Below are 24,840 nucleotides of genomic sequence, written 5' to 3'. Positions count from 1 at the left end.
CGCGGCATCAACAGAAATATTTTCATTTACACTGAGAAGATTTTCAAAATATTTCTTCTATCTATCCAGTGATTCCTGAGGATCTGTCATGAGTTTTATCTTATTTATCCAGCACACTATTTAGTTCCATTTCCTCACCCTTTCTAAGATTCTTTATTACAGTTCAGAAAAATTTCTATGCAGCTTGACCAAGCTTTTCCAGGTTATTACCAAAACCTTCCTATGATGTCTTCTTGGACTCCACAATGATTTTATTTGCTCAGGTTTTTTTATCTATGTACAATTCCATATCTTGTTTGAAGCTATTTTTGACACTCTGTCTTTTAACATTTACATACAAGAGTTTTATGTGGAATTTGAAGAGCAGACTATGACATTTCATTATTTAAATTTTCCCATTAATTGACTGGGATGTGAACTACAGCTGTCTTGGGGAGAAGTTAGTGACTAGTGTCACTCTTCTATCATACTTCCCCCGAGATATGGCAATACTGATGACGATGATGATGTCAGGAGTTTAACGTTCCTTCAAGCATCATATAGGACCAATAAAGTTGACAGTGCAGTTTGTGTAACATAGCTGTGATTATGCATTCAGGCAGCCCTGAAGATGGTTTTCCATGGTTTCCAAATAGTCACTTCCTTCCCAGTCCTAGAACTGTCTTATACCTCCATCGCCATAAAATATTTCTTAAATGTTGCAAAATTAAACATTAGAAAAGAAAAACCACTTCTGTTGTGTTGTGGTTAGTGTGATTAGCTGCTACCCCCCGGAGGACCGGGTTTGATTCCTGGCTCTGCCATGAAATTTGAAAAGTGGTACGAGGACTGGAACGGGGTCCACTCAGCTTCGGGAGGTCAACTCAGTAGAGGGGTTCGATTACTACCTCAGCCATCCTCAAAGTGGTTTTCCATGGTTTCTCATCTTCTCCTCCAAGCAAATGCTGCGATGGTACCTAATTTAAGGCCATGGCTGCTTCCTTCCTTCTTCCTTGACTATCCCTCCCGATCTTCCCATCACCCAACAAGGCCCCTGTTCAGCATAGCAGGTGAGGCCGCCAGGGTGAGGTAATGGTCATCCTTTCCAGTTATATCCCCCCCCCCCCACTCAAAGTCTCACACTCCACGACACCGCCCTTGAGGTGGTAGAGGTGGGATTCCTCGCTGAGTGTGAGGGGAAAACCAACCCTGGAAGGTAAACGGATTAAGAAAGAAAGAAGGAAAGAAAAGCAGCAATAACCTAATGAGTAACATCCCTTTTCAATCCAAGAGAGGGACTGGGTTATTTTATTGGACTTCAGAATTTATACAGGCCCCAGTTTTATTGCTGAATGCCCTTTGTGACGTGTAACCTATATAAAGGATGTATTCCCTATTGGATGTTTCTGTGGTGGTTAGTAATGTATTGTGTTGTATGTAAAGGAAGAGATTTCCATTATGACGAACACTCAGACTCCAAGCTGAAGGAATGAGCCATACGCAGTTAAAAATTCCAATCCACCCGGGAACTGAAAGTGAGACTCTTTGAACCAAAGACCAATATGCTGACCATTCAGCTAAGGAGCCAGACAAACCACCGAATAAACATAATTAGATAAAATAACTTCTACCTTATACGTTTTCACAATGGCGGTTATTCAGTACCATGCACAGAGAGAGTGTTACCAAAACTGTTAAGTTTTGTGTTCGATATCTGTCCACCTGTCTGCCTTCTTAATGGGATGATTGTCAGACACCTTTTAATCAATCATTATAAACTGAAGTAGGTTTTATGGTCAATATGATCTCAAAATCAAGGAATTGACCAGAGGTTTTCAGGAAGACTGGAGAGAGAATTTACTTTACTGTGAAAAAAGTATTCATTTTGAGGTAAAACTGAATGACCTACTACAATAGAGTCCTGCTTATCTGACATAAACGGGTCAGTGAGGTGGTGGATTGGAGGGAACGTTGCTTAAAATGGAAAAGAAAAATCAATATCGTGATTTGCTTAAACATGTAATGATACAGTTGATATTTATACTCACTGTACAATACAGTTAAACAGTTAAGCATAAAAGGTTGTTAGTTCAGCTTTAAATTTGTTTCTAAAAGTTTGTAATAGACTTTGCTTGTCTGCTGACTGTCTTTTTAAATGCCATTATGTCACCTATTCTTCATAGAGGTCTCACACATCAGTGCTGGGGATTTCTTGTTGCTCCACATATTTCAGTGCTGCTTCAAGGCCTTTCAATCCTTCATCAGGTATTATTTTGGCACCAGCTTCTTGAACTACACTCTATTCCTGTGGTTGTCGTAAGAGGCGACGAAAAGGGGCCCAATGAGCTCTTAACTTGGAAGAGTGGGTTGGTGGTCACGGGGCCCTTAGCTGAGTCCTGGCATTGATTCCACATGTGCCAGGCTCCTCACTTTCATCTAACATATCTGACCTTCCTTGGTCGACCCCTGTTCTTTTCCAACCCGACGGCATTAAGTTCCCGAGGCCTAGGGAGTTTTTCGTTTTCAGGCCCTTTGTGGCCCTTGTCTTTCTTTACCCAATACCTTCATTTTTTGGAGTGTCTGATCACTTCCATTTTTTCCCCTTCCTCGTAAAACAATAATCACCACCACCACCTCCACACCCGTTCTTTTTCTGTTCCATTGTTAACAATGCCGACAATGTCTTCATCAGTCACTTCAAACTGGCCATCAAGGGCAAATCACTCACTGAGGTCTTCATCAATCGTATCTGCACATTTAGAGATTTGTTTCAACAATTGTCCATGTTTTCTGCGCTAATTTCCTCACTATCAGAATTTTTCTTGGACTCCTTGTTCTTTAACAACATTTTCCATGATTTGCAAGTTGTGTCGGACAAAACAAAATGTCTGATAAGCGAAGGTCGGTAAAGTGGGACTCTACTGTACTACAGAAATCTAATTTTGAAACTTCTGTGTTCTATCCACTTTTTCCACGAAGCAAATTATGGTAAATGGACCATGAGGAGTTCCATTATTGACAAAATTCAAACAAATTTTATTTCACAGTCTATAAAGCCATGTATCCATTTCTGAGCATGTACACTGACTGACACAAAAAATGGATCACCTGAGAAATGTAATATTATAATGACATAATTTTATTTGAAGCATTTCATCCAGGAATGACTTCTGTTTTCTGCATAATGGAGATGGTAAGCATTTCTTCAAAAGAGGAGCCATAAAACCTTCTCCCTAAGTCGTGTGCCACTACTTTGTTCAAGGCATTGAAGACAAATGGGTTTTATGACAGCAATTACGTTCAGTAAGGTGGGCCAATACAACAGGGCCAGCTGTTTTCAATTATTCTAACCAGCAATTGTCAGTGACTGCCAATGCACTCTTATGAATATTACAACAGTTTACCGATTGGTTCTATGGAATAAAGATGCCGCTCAGTTAGGATGAAGTGTACAGGCTGTAGCCTTGGTGGATGATGGGAGAAGCTTACACTATGTAGGAAATATTCTCGGGGTATCGTATGGTCCTCCTGATTTTACAGGACTGTCAAACTATTGCAGTTCATGCCAAAAAATCCAAAATGTTAACATAAGTGAATGAACAGTAGGGTGAAGACTAGAAGAGGCCAACATGAAGTCAAGATGTCTTGCATCAGGACCAAAGCTCCCACAAGCGTACAAAGTAGAACAACTGAATTTTGTGAGGAAGTATCAAGACTGGACTACAGAATAGTGGAGCAAGGTTCTTTTCTCAGATGAAAGCAGATTCAAACTCAGGTCTCCAGACAGCTGTGAAAGGATCTAGAGGAGACAGGGTGAGAGGAATTCACCAGCTTGTTTCTCCCCATGAGTGTCATTAGGAGGTCCCATAATGGTATGGGCAGCATAAAATATACTTACACCCATACTGAACTTGTGCTTGTCGATGGTGGGGCACCCAGTGAATGAGATTCTCAATGAACATGTAGTGGTTTTAGCTCCATTCATCAGTGAAAACTTTACATTCTTGCAAGACAATGCACTCCCACATGCTACTGGATGTGTCATGCAGAACCTTCATGACGTCAGAATATGAACTCTGGTTTGGCCAGCACGTAGCCCACACTTGCAGTAAATCCCATTGAACATGCGTGGAACATCCTTGGTCAGAGATTTCAGAGTCACGACATTGAGAACTGAGCAAAAACTGAGGGAAATTTTGGTTGAAGAATGGAATCTCATTCCTCAGGAGGATTTGCGTGCACTTGTGGACTCAGTACCAAGACATCTGCCAGAAGTGACTCGAGCAGAGGGTGGAAACACAAGCTTTTAGTGTTTTCTCATGCTTTCACATTTCCAGTGGCCATGTAAAGTGTGGTTTGTGTGAAGTGCAATTTGACCGACAATGAATGATGAAGAAAATGGGTTGGATTTGATGATAATGACTATGGAAGAGCATTTTTAAAACATTTCATGTAATTTCATAACCAAAATGGTTCATTTTTAAATGTGTTATGTTTTAAATAACACAATTTAATAAATTAAGACATAAAAATACTAGTGAGTCAAATTTTTTTTAAAAATGACAAAAATGAAAGTGATCCATTTTTCATGCCAGTGAATATTATGATTTCAATACCACTGAAATGAGTAGAAGCATGGCGTTAACAGAGAGATCAAAAACAGTTATTTCACTGTATAATGAATAGTACTGGTCTTGACACACAATATTAGTTACAAAAATGACCTTGTATCTGAAAATTTATCATCGTGTTACATTTGCTCTGTTAAAATGAGTATCTTCTTAATTAACAAAAGTGCATACATACCTCAATCCATTTATATTCTCTTCATTCTATGACAGGTTGGTTTATAGAATAATGTTATTGAAATCTTCTCTCAAGAGAAGCCTATTGTCTTAAATACTAAACAATTTCTGTGATATATTTTTAAATACTTGACAGTCTTTCAGCAACATACAAGGAAAATGGTTCTAGAGGGGAAGAAGAAAGGAAAGGGCATTGGAGTTTCTATGAAGCTGCAGAGATGATATTTTTATGGAAGTAAATAATACATTCCTATTCGAATTCCTCCATTCTCCACCCACTTACTGACTAGATAAGCATATAAAATGATACATTGTTAAAAACTGCATTCTTCCTCTGAAATATTAAAAAGCCACCCACTGTTGTCAGCTTAAACCAGTGGTTGAAAACTGTTTCCTGTATTATTCACAGCACACTATACTTTGTAGCGAGTTTCTGTGGCACAATAATGTAAGAGTTGGTAACAATGCTGGACATTTTATCTTATGTGTGCACAACTTACTTCATGCAGGCAGTTGTTTGAAGGCTTGCAGTAGCAATGTTCTGGCATGTTTTGAGATATTGTATCACAATTTATAACTTTCATGCGTGTTGACGTTTGACTTATGTGATTCAAATCAGTCGAGGGATGTTCCACCATTCAACTCTTTATATAATCTGTATCATTTATACTTTTAATAAAGATAGTTGTACAGGAAATGTGAGTTTGTCTGTCAATCTACCACAGATTGAGCTTTTGTGTAGTAAACAAGCTTATTGTAAGACATAAGCGAACAACCCCCATAAAATAAAATTACAAAAGCTCTTGAATAATTTTCTCTGATTCCTTTTTGAAGAATAAAGTTTTTGTGATATTATTTTAATTTTACCAGCAATATCCAGAAGTCATCAAAATTCTGTGACATGCCTAGGGAACTCGTGGCACACCCTTTAACCACTGGTTTAAATTAAGCATGTTTCCCTTTGAAAGTATTAAATTCTCCATTATGTCCTATATTTTTTTTTAATGAAATAAACTTTAGCTTAAACTTAACTTTATAAATTATTATGCTGTATTTAACATACAACTATAGGTCTATTCAATTTAAATTATAGCAATATTAAAATTATCTACTGACCCTCAACACCCATGCTTCATTTGCTGATTAAAAAAAAAAGGCTGAACTCAACAGACTTCATTTAGAGTATGTCCGACTCGTTGGCTGAATGGTCAGCGTACTGGCCTTCAGTTCAGAGGGTCCCGGGTTCGATTCTCGGCCGGGTCGGGGATTTTAACCTTCATTGGTTAATTCCAATGGCCCGGGGGCTGGGTGTTTGTGCTGTCCCCAACATCCCTGCAACTCACACACCACACATAACACTATCCTCCACCACAATTACACGCAGTTACCTACACATGGCAGATGCCGCCCACCCTCATCGGAGGGTCTGCCTTACAAGGGCTGCACTCGGCTAGAAATAGCCATACGAAATTATTATTTATTTAGAATATGATCTTGTTGACCATGATTTCCCAAGCCTCTTAAATGAACTAACTTTGTAGCTAGAGCAGATACATTGTGTAGTTTGGATTTGGACCAGTGGTTATCCTGAAGATGGTTTATCTCCCCATTTAAAAGTGGAGTTGGAACCTTACTGAAGTCCCAAAATAATGTTATTAGTTTTACATGCTACAGTACTAATAACTTTTACAATTTTTTGAGACACCCTGGTGCTGGAAGTTTGTCCTGCAAGAGTTCCTTTACGTGCCAGTAAATCTACTGACACAAGGCTGGTACAGGCCTATTTGAGTCACTACAAACAGAACCATACTAAGCCAGGATCCTTATTCTTTCCTAAGTAAGATCAAGGAATGGAGAACTTGTATCTGAAGTGCTAGAGTAAGTTTTCTTGAGCATCACTACAACCAACTTTGAAAGTGGCATAATGAGCTCTGCGAGAAAATTCCTAGTGTGTGCACCACTTGGCTTCATTTCAAATGTTTATTTGACTGGTTAGACGTGTGATTTTCAGTGCTGGCTTGTAAGGAGAGAGAGAGAGAGAGAGAGAGAGAGAGAGAGTGTGTGTGTTTTTTGGGGGGGTTAATCTTCCAGTGGGTTGAGCACCGACTGGGAAGTTTACCACAAAGGTTTATCAATTTAAACTTATCATCCTTAGAAATGTATTTAAACTAGTGGTAGAAAAAGCATGGACATGGAAATCCAATCAACACTTTTAAATAATTTAGCTTCCACAACCCCTTCCAAAAAAAATCAAGGCTACTGTACTTCGAGTGAGAGTGCATCAGATGCAAAATCCTAATGTTGTGGGTTCAGTTCTTTATGGAGTCCAGAGTCATTTTTATTTTTGTTCCATGCTTAACATCTCTTCAGCATGCATTATACGTACTGAAATGAAATGGCGTATGGCTTTTAGTGCTGGGAGTATCCGAGGACAAGTTCGGTTCGCCAGAAGCAGGTCTTTTGTTTTGACTCCCATAGGCGACCTGCGCGTCGTGATGAGGATGAAATGATGATGAAGACGACACATACACCCAGCCCCCGTGCCAGCAAAATTAACCAATTCATGTTAAAATTCCCGACCCTGCCGGGAATCGAACCCGGGACCCCTGTGACCAAAGGCCAGCACGCTAACCATTTAGCCATGGAGCCGGACATTATACGTACCGTACTGAACATGACCAATCAACTCTGATACACTTCCAAGATCTATATGAGCTTGTGGAAACTTTTCTGAGATAAGCATCCCCAATAATTCTTTTGTCAGCCCATAAACCCTGGTATAAAGTCAAGTTAGGACAGGAATTATTAAAGAAATTGGCTATAAGGAAGGACGTGGAGGTAATACAAGCTGAAATATGTTGCATATGACTGAGAAGTACTTTGTCAATGATACTTATACACTGTCACAGTCTGAAGAAAAGAAGAGGAGATGTGCTGGTCGGTGTCTGCAATCCTCTAGATCTTCACAGCACTACATAATATCTGAAGATACACATGTTAAAATATGAGGACAAAAGTTTCACTTCATGCCACTACTGTCACACAACACATCAAACTAGAGCTTGTGCAAGTGGTAGCTTCAACTACTACATAGCAAAAAAAAAAAAAAACATCATGAATACTGTGTACGATATACAAATGAAACACACATGTTTGTTTATTCCAGCAGCAACAATGAAACTAATGCACTGTTAATTTGGAGCAATTCCAGTGATATAATGTAACTGAGAGATAACGATCTCATATTGTCCAAAGAGACATCATCAATATCTTGCCTGAACCAGACATCTAAGAGAATACCCTTCACAACATTGTTTTAGATGTGCTTAAAAACACACTCTGCATACTGTTATTAATACCTCCTACAGGTTTTACTTAGAATTATATTACTTTTGTAACTACAGAAACTTACATAGAGCTAAAAAGATATAAAAAATACTTTCTTCAGCTTATCCCAGTTATTTCTGGGGTCCCCGGAACTACCCAGGATCATTTTGCTTTAGGCCAGGGTTTTAAGGCCAGATGCCCCTCCTGATGCCTTATGAACTTGAGATGAAAATCTCAACCACCTCAGCCTTCCGAGTGGGAAGCCAGCAACTAAGCCACCGAGCTAATCACGTTCAATAATAATAATAATAATAATAATAATAATAATAATAATAATAATAATAATAATAATAACAACAACAACAACAACTTTAAGAGAAATTTCTGAACCGAAATCAAAACAGGAGTCAGACAGGGGGATGGATTATCTGCCTTACTATTTAATATAATTCTGAAAAAATTGATTAGGATATGGCAAAATTAAACTAAAGGTATAAATACTGGTAGATGTCTCCAAAACAAAATTCACCGTAATTGCCTACCTAACATTTTATGACGATATTGTTATCCTACACAACAACAGACAGGAAGCAATCCAGTCTGTAGAAAAACTCCATGAAATAGCAGCCAAAACATGACTTTAAATTTCTTAATAAATTTAGTTATGCACAGTATCACTAATAATTTGTTGGTAATTTACACTTCACAGACGTGGGGTATACCAAAATGAATGTAGTAAGATAGTGAACAAGTATAGGGGCAGGTAACAGAACAAGATGTACGAAAGGAAAAACGTATTCCATCACGTTCTTCATGAAATGCAAGGGGGATGGTCATTGTTACATTTTTCCTGAGACTGATTATACTGAGTGAATAGAAGGACAAATATCCAAAGTATTCTCTGTCCCAGATTTTAATGGGAGATATTTTAAATTTACAAAATAATCCTTATTAAGAACTCCAGTACTGGCTTGAATGACTTGGAACATAATGTATTTTTGATTTTTTTAAATTACACATTTTACAAGTACCTACCAAACCAGCAGGTTGTACATTAGTACATCATTGCTTTACAATCCATGTGTGTTGCATTGTCAAAATATTCAATAATCTAAAAGGTTTCTACCACTTTCAGACACCAAAACTACAGTACAATAGATTTCCACATTTTTATGTGCACAGAGTCACTCCAGTGCAGCCAACACAAAATAACCAAAATCTGATACAAGAATATTTGTGAAAGCAAATAAGTAAAGTAAAATAAAGTAAAATGAAACTACATTCAAAGACAATCCTATCTGCAAAATCTATAACAAAATCTAAATCAAAATACTTATGAGAGCACAAAAATAAAATAATAGAGAAAACAAATGAAATAACCAAAAAGGAGGGGGGGGGGGCAAGTAATTCTAAACAACTGGAGTAGTCTTCAAGACCCGAGTCTTTACTGACAGCTAAAAAAATATACAATGACAACTAAATCTTTAAAATCTTTAAAAAGGGATAAAGCAAGAAAATAAATTTATTTTCAGATGATGATAATAATAATAATAATAATAATAATAATAATAATAATAATAATAATAATAATAATAATAATAATAATAATAATCCCTTATTACAAAATAGTAGGGTAAAGAAGAGGAGTTTAATGAATAAGAAAAAATTCAAACATGGCCCACAAATGCATATTTTTCGTACTGCCCAGTTTTATACAGAAAGTAACAGTCACTGTGAATGGATCTAAGACTACTCCAGCTTGGTGAGATGGAACTGCCTGAGAATGCAGTGGTGCGTAAAGAAAAGAGAAGCTTACAGAGAGCAAGTTGCCGTCTTGCATGCGCGAGGCTGCTGACTCACTCACCCGTTTGTGATTGTCGGGCAGGCTCAGCGTGCACTCATTGTCAAACCGAAACTGGCACTGCACAAGGGAGGGACACACACATCATACACTCTACATGATGCACAAATAAGGAAGTGGACTCCGTTTGCTCTGTCACTTAAATTACATTAACGTACAAGAAAAAAGCAGCATGAAGTAAACATACAAGAAAAGTTAATTATTACAAATTTCATTGTGATCCTTATTAACAGTTATCAGTTACAAAATACTTTGTTATTTAAGGTCAACCTAATCAATACATATTTCAGATGTTCCTCTGCTTTCAAAACTCATCTGTTTGAACAATTTGGGCCATAATGACAAGAACATCAGAAGATAGGAAAGTATCCAGTTTGTTTTGCAGGAACATCTATCATCCGAGTCATAATTTATTTGTCAAGTCAGACAACGTGTTGACCATATCATAGTTAATAACTACATTTTTCAGCATCACAACTTTGAGGTATTCACTTCTATTTGAAGGATTTTATCAAGCCAAGGCCTATTTTATTTTAAAAGTTAAATTGCTCTTCACATTCACCGAAGCATAGTGTTTTCAAACAGGGCATTCTCTTCATCGGGATGCACTAATTTACAAGGATTTCCTAAGATATGCAGTGCTTTTAATATGTTTTGGCCCCATTCCATTGCACAACATACATTCTATAACATCACACCCGATGAAAATGCACACCTCCCTTTGTGATAATTAATCAAACTATTGCTTATGATGCAACAGTGGATTCAGGCACTTAACACCATATTTGTTTGCACTGTTTTTAACATGACATTCTTTTAAAAAAGATATTAACTTTAAGAATTTTTAAGAAGGGTCAATATTTTAAATGCACTGGTTAAAACATGACATTCCACTTTTCTTCAAGAGACATTAATTTTAATGATTCTCATGAATGTTAAAATTTTCTAATGCATATTTTTAAATGTATGTCTAGTAGTTAGAAGAGAATGATTATTCTTTACCATTAATTATTTGTCAGCTGAAGATGGCCTGAAACAAACCGAAACATGTACTGACCAATTTTAACTTGTCACGAGTAAAACAAGTATTGATTTGATTGACCTTAAATAACAAAGTATTTTCTTCATGAAAAGTTGCAGTCTTCAAGGAGAAGAAGAACTTCACATAGATTTGTGTCCGGATATTCAGACCTAGAGTCAGTGTTTTGTTGTTGTTCATATGACAGATATAGAGCAGTTATCTCACCATCAAAGATCTAGCAATCCAGTAGAGCTTAGACATGATAATATGCTTTTGAGCTTTTGCCGTGACAAGAAAACAAGGTGAAAGCCCGATAGCTGATAATCATATCTGTCTCCTTACTTTATTCCATGCTGCTTATGCCATGATTACAACATACAATGCATTCAAATTATATATCAAGTACTGCAAAAAGTTAATGTCAATGAGACATAGTGAAGCAGAAATCAAATGGAGAACACTTGCAACTTACCTACCACAACCTAAGAATTCTATAAATAAATTTATTTTATATTCTAATACAACTTAATAAATACCAAACTATTTAGGTACAGTGATGGTGGTTCTGAAAGCTATTCCCGACTATCTGAATAATAGCTGAAAACTGTCTGTTAGAATTAAGATAATGTTCTCACCAATTCCAATAACTGGACAAATTCTCAAGTCTCAAAACAGCCAATGCATAATAAAATATGAGCACTGACAGCTAAACTGCAGCAGAAAAATTAAAGATCTCTATCAACTAAAATCTCTATAGAGATATGCCCAATTATTGAAATAAAACTTATATTTTTGAAGTTACTCTGCATTGAGCTAATGTTAAGATCTATTTACATATAACATAGAATTTCTGACCATTTGGCTGTAATCTGCAACATCTCTAGATACGGAATGGGAAGATAAAAACAACATTCGGGTGATCCTAAACTGAAAATTATTGCTGAACGTCAGTGCAAACACCCAAGTACAATCTACAGAATGAATATGAAATAAGTTTGGATCTTCATGAAGATGATTAGAGTTGTATTCCCTCTTTAAAGCATTTGAGCAATTGTTTGAAAAAAAAATGTTGGCATTACGGTCATTTGGCATTCGGTTTGTGTCCATCAACTATCTGCCTAATTACCATTACTCTTCATCCTGTGAATTGACTGTGTGACTTTACACCAAAGCCATGGACCTTGCTCTACACTGATTCCTGGGACAATCTTCAGGAACTGGTTAACCAATGGGAAAAAAAGCTAGAACAATTTTGGGTACAACTTAACATTACAAGCACTGAATATCTAGCTAGAGTGTACTGTCTAAACAGTCAGCACAATCCTAGTCAAAGGAACACCACTTGTGAAGTCCTTAGGTTTTCAATATCTCAGCTTCTTCATGATGACTAGCTTTCATTGTATCAGCTTCCTCATGACGACTAGCTTTCATTATCTCAGCTTCCGCATGACGACTGACAAGACACATTTTTTTTTTTTTGCTAGTGGCTTTACGTCGCACCGACACAGACAGGGCAATGAATGACACACTCTTGGATGCACCTGAGTACTTATTAATGTTGCCTAGTCGATGTGGAGTCAAGGTCACAGATTACCATAAGATTCCACTGTACTCGAAATCCATGCTAAATTGATGCTTGTTGTTTAAAGGGGCCTAACATCTACGGTCATCGGCACCCATGCTAACCTGCACAGTTGTCCGCACAGTAGCATTGTATGAGGCAGAAGGTTTGCCTACAAAAGAATGGCACGGGCAGATGTTCCATACAATGGAAATGAGTATGCTTCACTGGTTTCTGGGTATCACAAGGCTGGATCATATAAGAAGGGGCTGCCTGGCCGAGGCGGTAAAGGCGTGCTCGGTTCGCCCGGAAGGACGTGGGTTCGAATCCCATCAGGAAGTCGTACAATTTAAGAAACGAGATTTCCCTGAGGTTCACTCACCCTACCAGAGTACCAGGTTAATTCCTGAGGGCAAAGGCGGCCGGGCGTAGAGCTAACCACTCTACCCCATCACGTGCCGCGGTTAACAATGATGGAAGACTTTACCTTCCACTCCTCCCAGGGCATTCATGGCCTGTATGGAGGTGACTTTGTCTTTTGCCTTTTTTTGATCATATAAGAAATGAGAACATTCAGAACACTTTTGAAATTGCTCCCATACAAACAAGGAGAGAGGCAAGGCTATGCTGATATGAATACATGCCTAGAGCTGATGCAGAATCCATCGTACAACATGCATTCATGCTCAACCCTAACGGACAGCAACTTAGAGGAAAACCAAATAAATGGTAGTTGTATTGCCTGCACGAGGATATGAGAGGTGCAAGTACCCGCCCTACAGATGCTTCAGACTGAGTGAAGTGGAAAGCATGATGTAGAAAGATGTACCCTGATCCTCAATGGGAATAATACCCTGGAAGAAGATACTTTTGGAAGGAAATAGAAAATTTAAAAAGCTAAAAAAAGATTGGATTTCTTAGGAAAGTGAGTGATCCTTAAGAAATGAAGCAAGAAACACTGACACATTAGATGTTGTTGATGCAGTCTTATTTTTTGCGTGCTTCACTTCTTGAAATATAGAACTACTGTATTTTATTAGCTGTCCGGCCACGCGGTGTAGGGGGCAACACGTCCACCTGTGACCCGGTGGCCCCGGGTTCGATTCCTGGCTGGGTCAGGGGTTTTTAACTGTAATTATTAATATTCCTGGCCTGGGGACTGGGTGTTTGTGACGTCCTTAATTTTCCTTTCCTCACACACAACATTCCACACTACCGCCATTCCAATTACACGCAGGTTCATACCATATGGTGCCAGTAGGGGCAAAAGATCCACATGGGTCGACGCCCTGAACAAAGAGCAGTAAAAAATATATATATATATTAGCTACCATACTTGGATTCTCTGTATTGCTAGGCAGAATATTGGTTTTGAACTGAACATTTCCATAATCTCACTCTTTCTCTCAATCTTTTGATTGTCGATTACTCTCTATCCTGCCTTCCTGAATTAGCCGATTTACTTCTTCATAAGAGTTTCAGTTGATTTCCTTCTTGACTCTGTCAAAGAACGTTGTTCTTGGGTGACTTCTTCCTCTTTTACCTTCCATCTGTAATACCATTAGTACTCTCATATTATGAGGTAAAAATGTAGAAACGTTTTAATCTTTCAATCAATTTGCTTTACGTTGCACTGACACAGATAGGCCTTATGGCGACGATGGGATGCGAAAGGGCTAGAAGTGGGAAGGAAGTGACCATGGCCTTAATTAAGGTACAACCTCAGCATTTGCCTGGAGTGAAAATGGGAAACCATGGTAAGCCATCTTCAGGGCTACAGACAGTGGAGTTCGAACCCACTATCTCCTGAATGCAAGCTCAGAGCTGTATGACCCTAACTGCATGGCGAACTCGCTCGATTTTTAATCTTTCACAAGAACTATTGGGTCGATGCATACGTTCATGCGGTATTCTTTTTGGCTGGCAACAATGCGGTGTGAAGGGATTGTTTATCGTTATTCCATTGTTTTAACTGAGTTTGGAGTTTGTGTGTTGTGAAACACAGGTTTTCTTGACTGTGAATGTATTATTTGTGTATATTTCAGACAAATGGATATGGAATGTCAAGTTGAGAAAAGCGAGCATTTCGGACACATTTTAGTCTTTGAGTTTAACCAAGGATCCAGAGCAGCAGGAGCTACGAGAACAATTTTTGAAGTGTAAGGACATGAGGCAATTGCTGAAAGAACAGCACAAAAATGGTTTTCCGCTTGTGATAGGCACAAAGCATTCCTTTCAAACACTGTCACCGGTGATGAGAAATGATACCTGTATGTCAACAAGAAGAAGAAGAAAGAGTGGCTCAGCCCATCAAAAAAAGCAACTCCCCGTGCCAAGGATAGTGTCCATCCACAGAAAATCATGTTGTGTGTTTGGTGGAATGAAGTGGCATTCTTCACCATGAATTTCTTCCGAAAAATGTAACGATTAACTGTGCTGTGTATAATGACCAGTTAAGATGGCTTGCCGTTGCTATTGACAACAAAAGACAAAGACAACAACCAGTCTTATTGCTCCATGATAACGCTCGTCCACATACAACGCAACTGATCAAAGATGTGATTGCTGAACTTGGCCGGGAACCTCTTCCTCATCCTCCGTATTGGCCTGACCTTGCCCCCTTAGATTTCCATCTTTTCCACTCTCCTTCTTACCACATTCAGGGGCAAGTGTTTCCTGACAAAGCTTCTCCTGACCAATGGCTAACAGATTTCTTCCAGTCAAAACCAAAACAGTTCTACAGGCGAGGCATTTAACTGCTACCTGAATGTTGGCAGAAGGTCATAGAGAGTAGAGGTGAATACATCACTGAGTGATTGTGATTCACAGTGCATGACAGTGAGAGTCAAATAAAATAAAATCTATATATATAAAATAACTTGTCCTGACTGACTGACTGACTGACTGACTGATTCATCATCGCCGAGCCAAAACTACTGGACAAAAAGAAATGAAATTTTGGGGATATATTCATATTAAGATGTAGGTGCTCACTAAGAGAGGATTTTTGGATATTCCGTCGCTAAGGGGGTGAAAAGGGGGTTGAAATTTTAAAAAGAGTGTATCTATATCTCAAAACTTTAAAAGTTTACAGATGTAAAAATTGGTATTTAGAATCTTCTTTTAAAATAAGGATACACGTATTTTTTTGTTTTCTGAAAACACCAATAGGAGGGGTGAAAAAGGGTGAAAATGGGGAAAAATGGTTGAATGCCTTCAATCAGGATACCGGTACTTATATCTCAGAAACTGAAGATAGTACAGACCTGAAAATCGGTGTTTGAGATCTCCTTTAAAAATAAAGAAACACGTATTTTTTTGTTTGTGGAAAATCCAATTAAGGGAAGGGGGTGAAAAGGGGGTAATATTTTAAAATGAGTGTATCTATATCTCAAAACTTTTAAAGGTTATAGATGTGAAAATTGGTATTTAGAATCTCCTTTAAAAATAAAGAAACGCGTATTTTTTGTTTTCGGAAAATCCCAATAGGAAGGGTGTAAAAGGGTGAATAATGGGTTGAATGCCTTTAATGAGGCTACATATATTTCAGAACCTGAAGATATTACAGACCTGAAAATTGGTATTTGGGATCTACTTTAAAAGTAAAGAAACGCGTATTTTTTCATTTTTGGAAAATCCAAATATTGGGGGGTGAAAAGGGGGGTGAATTTTTTAAAATGATTGTGTCTACATCTTAAAACTTTAAAATTTACAGATGTAAAAATTGGTAGTTAGAATATTCTCTAAAAATAAAGGAACACGTATTTTTTTGTTTCCTGTAAATCCCAATAGGAGGGGTGTAAAAGGGTGAAAAATGGGTTGCATGCCTTTAATGAGGATACATGTATGTCCGAAACGAAATATATTACAGAACTGAAAATTTGTATATGGGATCTCCTTTAAAAACAAAGAAACACGTATTTTTTAGTTTTTGGAAAATCCAATTAATGGGGGTTAAACAGGAGTGACAAATTGTGGTGAATTTTTTGAAAGACTATATCTACAGAATATCTCGGAAACGTAAAATGTTACAGACGTAAAAAGTGGGTATTTGGAATCTCCTGTAAATGTAAAGAAACATAGGTGATTTGTTTTTGGAAACTCCACTTAAGGGGGACTCAAAAGGGGTGAAATTTTAAAATGAGAATTTTTACGGTATATCTAAAAAAACTTAACATGTTACAGAAGTGAAAAATGGTATTTTTTTATCTCTATTAAAGAAACGTGTATTTTAGTTTTCGGAAATATCACTTGGGTGGAGGGGGGGGGGGTAAAAGTGACTGAAAATGGTGTTGAAGTCTTTTAATTAGGCTACTGATATATCAAAAATGAAGATGTTACAGACGTGAAATTTGATATTTTCAATCTGCTTTAAAAGTAAAGAAACACCTATTCTCTTAAAATCCTATGAAGCCGGGGGGGGGGGGGGGTGTGAAAGAATTGAAAAATTAATTGGCTTAATTGTATGAGAATACATCTAATAAAAACTAAAGTTGTTACAGACGTGAAAATTCGCATTTGGATCTCCTTTAAAAACAAAGAAAAACGGGGTTTTGGGCAGGAAACCATCTTGGAGGGCGGGAGTGTAAAGGAGTTGAATTCCTTTCATGAGGACACATGAATCAAAAACTGAAGAAGTTAGAGTCGTGATAATTGGTATTTAGAAGATCCTTTACTATCAAAGAAACAAGTATTTTTTGCGGGAAAGTTCACTTAGGGGGGGGGGGGGGGAGTAGTGTGAAATGAAGTGAAAAAAGTAAATTACTTTTATGGGGATACTTATATCTCAAAACTGAAGGTAATAGACGTGAACATTGTTGTTTGGAATCTCCCTTAAACATAAAGAAACAAGCCTTCTTTTAATTCTTTTTTTTGGGGGGGGGGGGGTTGGCGGTAAATAAACTTAACGGCGGTGGGGTGTAGAAAGAGGTGAGACCAATTGATTTTACTGTTATTAATGTACTTATAAGGATCCTCCGTTGCTCAGGCGGCAGCGCGCCGGCCTCTCACAGCTGGGTTCCGTGGTTCAAATCCCGGTCACTCCATGTGACATTCGTGCTGGACAAAACGGAGGCGGGACAGGTTTTTCTCCGGATACTCCGGTTTTCCCTGTCATCAGCCATTCCAGCAACACATAATAGTAATAATAATAATAATAATAATGTTCCGGACCGTCGTCAAATGTGCGGACCGCGCTGGTAACGGCTCCTGGACGGGTAATGACTAAGAATGCAGTCCGGCCGCGGGTTCAGTGCCGCCAAGGCACCCAATATGACACCACGCAGGATCTCCTGTGGGATTTTTTCCATATTAAAAATGATTAAAGGAAAAGATGGCAAAGATTTACGGACCCAACTGACCAGGAGGAATACCTGAGCCTAGCCCGGGAAGTACGAAATCGATTGCTGGAAAGGAAGATTGAAAAATGGGAGGAAACGTGCTGTAAAATAATAGAAAACGAGTCAGATCGGGAATTTTGGTGGATTCTCGCAGAAAACGAGTCAGATCGCGAATTTTGGCGGATTATATATCTAAAACAATAAGCATTCAATTATAAATTTCAGTATAATACCGTAGCGAAGCACGGGTATCTTGCTAGTAAAATATATAAGAACCACACGAACTTACGCATCGACCCAATACGAAGCAAATGAAGATGTATATATGTCCATTGTTTGTTTGTTTGTTTGTTTGTTTGTTTGTTTGTTTGTTTGTTTGTTTGCTTGTTTGTAGGCTGGTAGGATCCTCTACAGAGCTACTGTCAGCTATCACAAATATTCTAGGTGTTACTGAAGAGGCAAGCCATGGAAATGGGGAATGAAGTAGTTTCTGTCTGCTTTCCTCACCAAACCAGAAATTGCAGAACGTATCAGTCTGTGACTTCTTCACACCATTCATATAAGAGACTTACTGCAAAAGGAATGGTTTTACTAGCATCACTTATAAATGAAGAAGTTATTGGCAATTAAGCTAGTGCTGATATGCGGGTGGACTGGGAGAATGCTTGCTTAGTTTCCGAGTGGTAGGGACAGAGTGCACTGTCAGGCAGCACAGCAAGCATGGTTTGCGGTAAGCATTACAGACTATAAATTTCATGTTAGATCCATATTGACGGTTGAACTTCTTACAAATTGTAAAAACTGTGTTGATTATCCTCATAGTCAATATTACATCCAATTAAGATGAAATTTTAGACAGACATGTATCGAGCCAGCATAGGGACATCCTCAGTAAAATATATGTAAAAAACTAAAAACATTAGAACACAATATGAAGTGCTAGTTAAAAGGTTTTTCCTTAAAAAACATGACACAAATTAAAACCATGAGGTGGTGGTCGTTAAAACAGTTTTTGAGCTGGAGGCCTTTTTGTTGCAATATACTTGTTCTTCCCTGATGCACTTCAACTGATATCAGTACGCTGTTGACTTAATTATTATGTTCTGTCATAGGCTGACATATGTAATTTGTTATTGAAGTTGAACGGTCTGTTTTCTAGTGTTACATAGCCCGCTTGTATTATCCGTGTTCTCTGACTACGGAGTCAGCATTACTGCAGAGAACAATTGGGCTTTTTGTATTTTATGGTACAGTTAACTCAGAACGCTATGTGCAAAACAAACTGCAGCCATTTTTTTGGAATGTCGACTGCAGAAGAAAAGCAGTATGCCCACTTTCAGCAGGATATGGCCACTGCACATGGATGCATTAGAACAGGTGTTCAATAAGCATGGACTTCGGCTCTTTCATTCTCCCGATTTAAGTGTCTGTAACTTTTATTTGAGGGAACTTTAAAACAGAAGGTGTACAAGAACAATCCACATACTCTTGAACTCTGGAGAACAAAATCAGATGACTGATACATGAAATTTCAGGGGCAGAGATATGGGTATTTCAGATTATTTTACGCTGATGCATTGTTTGTATCAAGAACAATGGACATCATATTCAACAGCTGCCTTGACGAAAGGTAAGGTCTACATTAGTTTTCAATTTTGATTCTTCTTCTTCTTCTTCTTCTTCTATGACCGCACAGGATCACTTTAACCAAGTCTCTTCGAGGGTACTGCTTGGGCCTTGGAGTCCTCTTAGTGTTTTTTTATCTGTTTTGACCTTTGTGTCCTTTATAGTGTTGAAAATATTTCTTGTGACAGTGAAATGGATGTTTATGTCCTGGACTTAATTTTAGATTATCTCATAATTTAGGCCTACCATAATAAAACTTAACACCCTGCCCCCCACACTGGTACAGCTTACCAGTGAGTCTAGCAATGGATAATCTGTTCCTCCAACATCCCCTACGTAGCGTGGTAGCTTTTCACTGTCCCTCCCTGCACCTCTGCTACTTTCAGAATGCCAAAGCCAAATACGAGATCAAAGTGGTTAAATAAAAGTAAAAAACTTGTTCTAGCCCATACACTGTAACTAACCAAAGATGAATCTGGGAAAGAAGAAGATTATTATTATTATTATTATTATTATTATTATTATTATTATTATTATTATTATTGTTGTTGTTGTTGTTGTTGTTGTTGTCCTTGAAATTTCCTGTTGTTGTTGTTGTTGGAGAGTTAGTGATTGAATTGTCTACGAGCACAAAATATCTAGGAGTGACACTTGACTCCAAGCTCACATTCTGGAATCATATTCAGAGAGCGACAGATAAGGCAGTAAAATACATGACTGCACTTAGTATACTGATGGGAAATATTAAAGGTCCGAAATCCAGTAGACGACGCCTTCTCATGTCGATGGTTCAGTCAGTGCTCTTGTATGGCTCTGAAATCTGGGCTAAATCCTTGAGATTTGCTTGGTATCGGAGAAGGATAGTTGCTGTACGAGAGCAGCTTTACATAATGGGTGTGCATACCGCACGGTTTCCGAACCTGCAATCCTCACAGTGGCAGCAATAAACCCAATAGATCTATTTGCATTGGAGCAACAAGAAATCCGGCGTACCCAAGGAGAGCTGGGAAAAAATATGTGCAAAGAAGCGTGCCTTCAGTCAATGGATGAGGTGATGGCAACTCAGATGGGAATGTGACCCTCAGGGTAAATGGACCAAGCGACTGATACCATGCTTGGATATCTGGGTTGAAAGGGTTCATGGTGAAGTCAACTATTACCTCACGCATCTTCTAACAGGGCATGAATATTTTCAGAAATTCTTGCATAGAGTGGGTGGAGCGAGTGATGCAGCATGCATATACTGCGATGACATCAATGATGTACTTCACACCTTCTTTGCGTGCGGCCATTGGATGATAAAGGGATGTGTGGAAACTGATTTGGAAGAACTAACACCAGATAGTATTATTATTTCTGTGATGCTACGAAACCAGGAATCCTGGGATCATGTGGCACTGTATGTGGAGGACGTCCTTCATCAGAAGAAGAGGGATTTGGAGGCGTACGAACGTTCATAAAGAAGAAATGAAGAAAGAAGAAGTCTGAAGGAGTAAGTAAGCATGACATCACCTTGAAGTAATATGAGTGCGGTTCCAGGGTGATGATACACATCATGGGAAAGGGTGTGTGGTTTTTAGTGGGTAAGAATCCCACTCACTTGTGCAGTGTGGACCCTTCACAAGTGTCTTTTGAAAATTTTCCACAATGCCTCGTAAAAAAATTATTATTATTATTATTTATTATTATTATTATTACGTGCGTATGGACCCAATGGATCACGCAAAGCTCTAACAATTCTGTTTTCTGAGTTGCCAAACAGCTCTCATCCTTTCTCCGTGGATCCTTTTTCGTTCTTCTGTCCACTTTACTCCAGTCTTCTTTTTCACTTCGTTCTCTGGTTGCACTTTCCATCCATTAATTATTATTATTATTATTATTATTATTATTATTATTATTATTATTATTATTATTATTATTATTATTATTAAAGGAGCTTAAAATCTCGGTCATTAACCCCTGAAATCTGAGAAAGAGGTATCTTTCAACTTCCTAAAGAGAATAACTTCAGTCATTTTCTGAACTGTCCAAACATAATCTAAATTTACCCTAAATATTTCCTTGTTCTATGAAAAGTGGGGATTAGTAGTTTTTGCACTGCATCCATGATCAAAAACTTGAATCTTCAGGTAAACAGTACAATTTGAAGTGATACTAATACCTGCAGAATATGATAGCAATGGTAGCATCTTCATAAACTTACGTATTTAAGAGACCTAAACAATATTTAAAGATGGTAAAATACTAAACTATAATGTGCTAATCTTTTATATGAAAAGTTTTCTGAAACTGATGTACTTATAAAACACGACAGATTATTTAGTTCAATAAAAAAATCAACAAAAACAAACTTGAAGGAATATTCATCCGTATCGTGTACTGGAACACTGTGGATCAAACTGTACCAGCATTGTTCTTCTTGGCTTTTTGATCTCAAGAAAACGCTATTCTTATGCAACGCACTATTTGCTTCATTAAGTTATTAGTCCATGGACTTCTTGCAAGGTGTCACCATGGACACTTATCTTGCGTATAACAGATAAATAACAAGATCACTGCATAAGCTTCAACCTGAAAATAGGTGGCAAGTTTATTAACTGTGTTTGAACGTAGCAACCGTAACTGAATATATGAGTTTGAAAATCAGTCAACATTTATTAGCACTGAGTAATGCTGACTATCTCATTACCAGTTACCTCCAAATGTGTAAAGTTACAGCAGCCATCTTGGTTAAGAATATTGGAAAATTTCAACAAATTTCAGCAACCTGTACATAAAATGCATAAAATAATAACACGGTCCAACCTGGGAAAGAGGTGTGACACACAGATTCCTTTCAATGTTTACATGTGGGTAGCTGAGCTAGCGTACATTCCCAAAGTGAAAATTGTATATGCCCAAATTAATATTTAACTCTCAGTCTGTCGCGCGTCAGCCCTTCACCGCCATCTTTTTTTCGCCCAGTGATAACCCTCGTTGAAGTCTCCTAAAATGTTGTTTTTCACTGTATCTTCTGTTCCTTTGTTAAACTATAAATTATGGTCGATATTATTTATATTTGCTGCTTTGTTTATGAGTGAAGTGTTGATAAACACAGGGTCAGTCGTTTAGACCGTGGCACGCCTTGTAAGAAAGGTGACATTTTTGTAGTGATGGAGTGTTTTCATTCAGCAATTCCGAGTTATACATTGTACACTTTCTTTATAGTTGGCGGATTTCCTCGATTTTACGAACCCTTGATGAGGTATTACCGAGGACTTAGATCTCGATTTAGAGATCCGTGTTGGAATAGAAATGGTTCGTACTAGCTTTCTGAAAATGAGGAATCTACTGTGTGAGAGAAGCCTCAGCTTGGAGATACATCACAACTTCGTCAGATGCTACGTATATTCAGTGCTTCTGTGCGGCGCTGAAAGATGGACTCTGGAATTTAATACCATTAAAAGAATAAATGCCTTCGAGGTGTGGGTGTTCTGAAGGATGTTACGGATCTCCTGGACTGACCACGTTTCCAATGCTGCCGTACTTAAAAAAACGCATGAGTAGGGAACCAATGTTGATGTGTACAATCAAGGAAAGAAAGTCAGCCTTTCTTAGACATATTATGAGGAATGAAAAGCAAAATCTACTTAAATTGACCATGCAGGGTAAAATTGATGGACACAGGGGTGTCGAAGGAAACACTCTTAGCTGAGGAACTTACGGGACTGGATTCTAGTAGACTGATGAGGACAGCCGAACATCGTACAGACTTCACTGTGATTGTGGCCAACCTTCAGTTATGGAGAAAGTATTACAAGAAAATGAAGAACGACGAGAGATCCTTGACAAAGACAAAATTATTGGATATGATGCAGGGGAAGAAGATATTTTGCAAGAATGTGATCATAACAAGGACACTGAGAATCAATTTTCTGATGAGGAAGCTAACGTTGGGAGTGATTTATCAGATACTGATGGGACTTTCATTTTAGGAAAGCATAATATGAAAATATGGACAAATTTACCACACAACTCTTTTACCATCAACATGTTCTAGTTTACTACACAAACAGGAGGAGGGGCAATAACAATCCTAAGAGAAAGAATAAGTCGTGACATTGTTTGAAACAGTTTGTACTCAGTTTTTTCAATCCTCTTTATGACTTACAAGGCTCTATTAACTATGTATACAATGCAGCACAAGGCCCAAGGGTGGCGAAACAATTGACATGTGATCACCACCGTTGCAAAATTAAGCACGCCTCACTACAGGTTAATGCTGTTCATCAACACTGAAAGTTGTAAAAATACACACAGTGTTGCGAGATGCAGTAGCTTGTGGCTGAGGTGAGGTTCAGATGGATGAATCACAATCATACAGTCAACTATCAGCTGACGACAACAGGCTAACAATTTGGAAGTAACATGGAAGACACAGCGTAAACAAAAACCTCCACTCAAACAGTAGGGTGATTGTGAAAATGAATGCATCTGGTGACACAATACATGTGGTTATGTTTACGAATACTATATTCTTAACTAGTAACTAGATTTTCCATTAACATTGGGTTAACATGTCAGTGCAATGAATGAACTGCAGTATGCTTATGACACTGCATCACTTGTTCTTACAACAGAGAAGCAGAATCAGGCAATAGGGTCAAGAGCGCATATGATGTCTTGGCCTCACCATCTTCTTGCTTCTTGCTCAACCTGCCCCAGGGACAAGCCTCACAGATTTCAATGTGTCTGCCTAAGACGTGATTCTGGAAGAGGATGAACACTTCTCATACTTTGGGAGCATCTTGTCTACACAATGCACCTCAGAAGAGGATGCTGTAAACAGACTCTGTGCTTCTCATATGACATTTGGTTGGCTATCCAACCAGAGGAATGAAGACCTAACATTTCATACCAAACTCAAGGTGTATAAAGAAGTCATCATTACAATATTACTCTATAGATATGAAACTTTGACCCTGTACTGTCACGATATCAAGAAACTTGAGCATTTTCATCAACACAAACTTCATTCCAACTCAAATATAAAATGGAAGATCCATGTCTCCAATCTCATAATTGTTGAGAAGGTATGCATTAACACTGTACAAACCTCTATCATTGGCCACTGACTTCGGTGAACTGTGCATATCTGCAGTATGAGCGACACTAGGCTTCCTCAGCAATTCCTGTATAGCAAGTTTTCCTCAGGCATAAGACCCCATGGTGCCCCCCCGAAGTATTATAAAGACCAGCTTAATCAAAACCATGATCGTTGCCATAAGACCTATCTCACTATTTACTATTTCACTATTTCACCTATTTCACTACCAGCTATG

The 24,840-nt window shown here is 38.1% G+C and overlaps 1 protein-coding gene across 1 annotated transcript in view; it reads right to left on the bottom strand.

Moving 5' to 3' along the window:
* Positions 1-24,840, bottom strand: part of rg (rugose) — a 313,364-nt gene that overhangs the window by 138,377 nt on the left and 150,147 nt on the right. Inside the window, exon 9 of the mRNA XM_068226793.1 lies at positions 9,976-10,032. Coding sequence (XP_068082894.1) covers positions 9,976-10,032 — 57 coding nt within the window. The remainder of the gene's footprint in view (positions 1-9,975; positions 10,033-24,840) is intronic.

The sequence above is a fragment of the Anabrus simplex genome, chromosome 3, assembly GCF_040414725.1.
Source record: "Anabrus simplex isolate iqAnaSimp1 chromosome 3, ASM4041472v1, whole genome shotgun sequence".
Taxonomy (NCBI): domain Eukaryota; kingdom Metazoa; phylum Arthropoda; class Insecta; order Orthoptera; family Tettigoniidae; genus Anabrus; species Anabrus simplex.
This window is presented reverse-complemented; position numbering and strand designations above follow the sequence as displayed.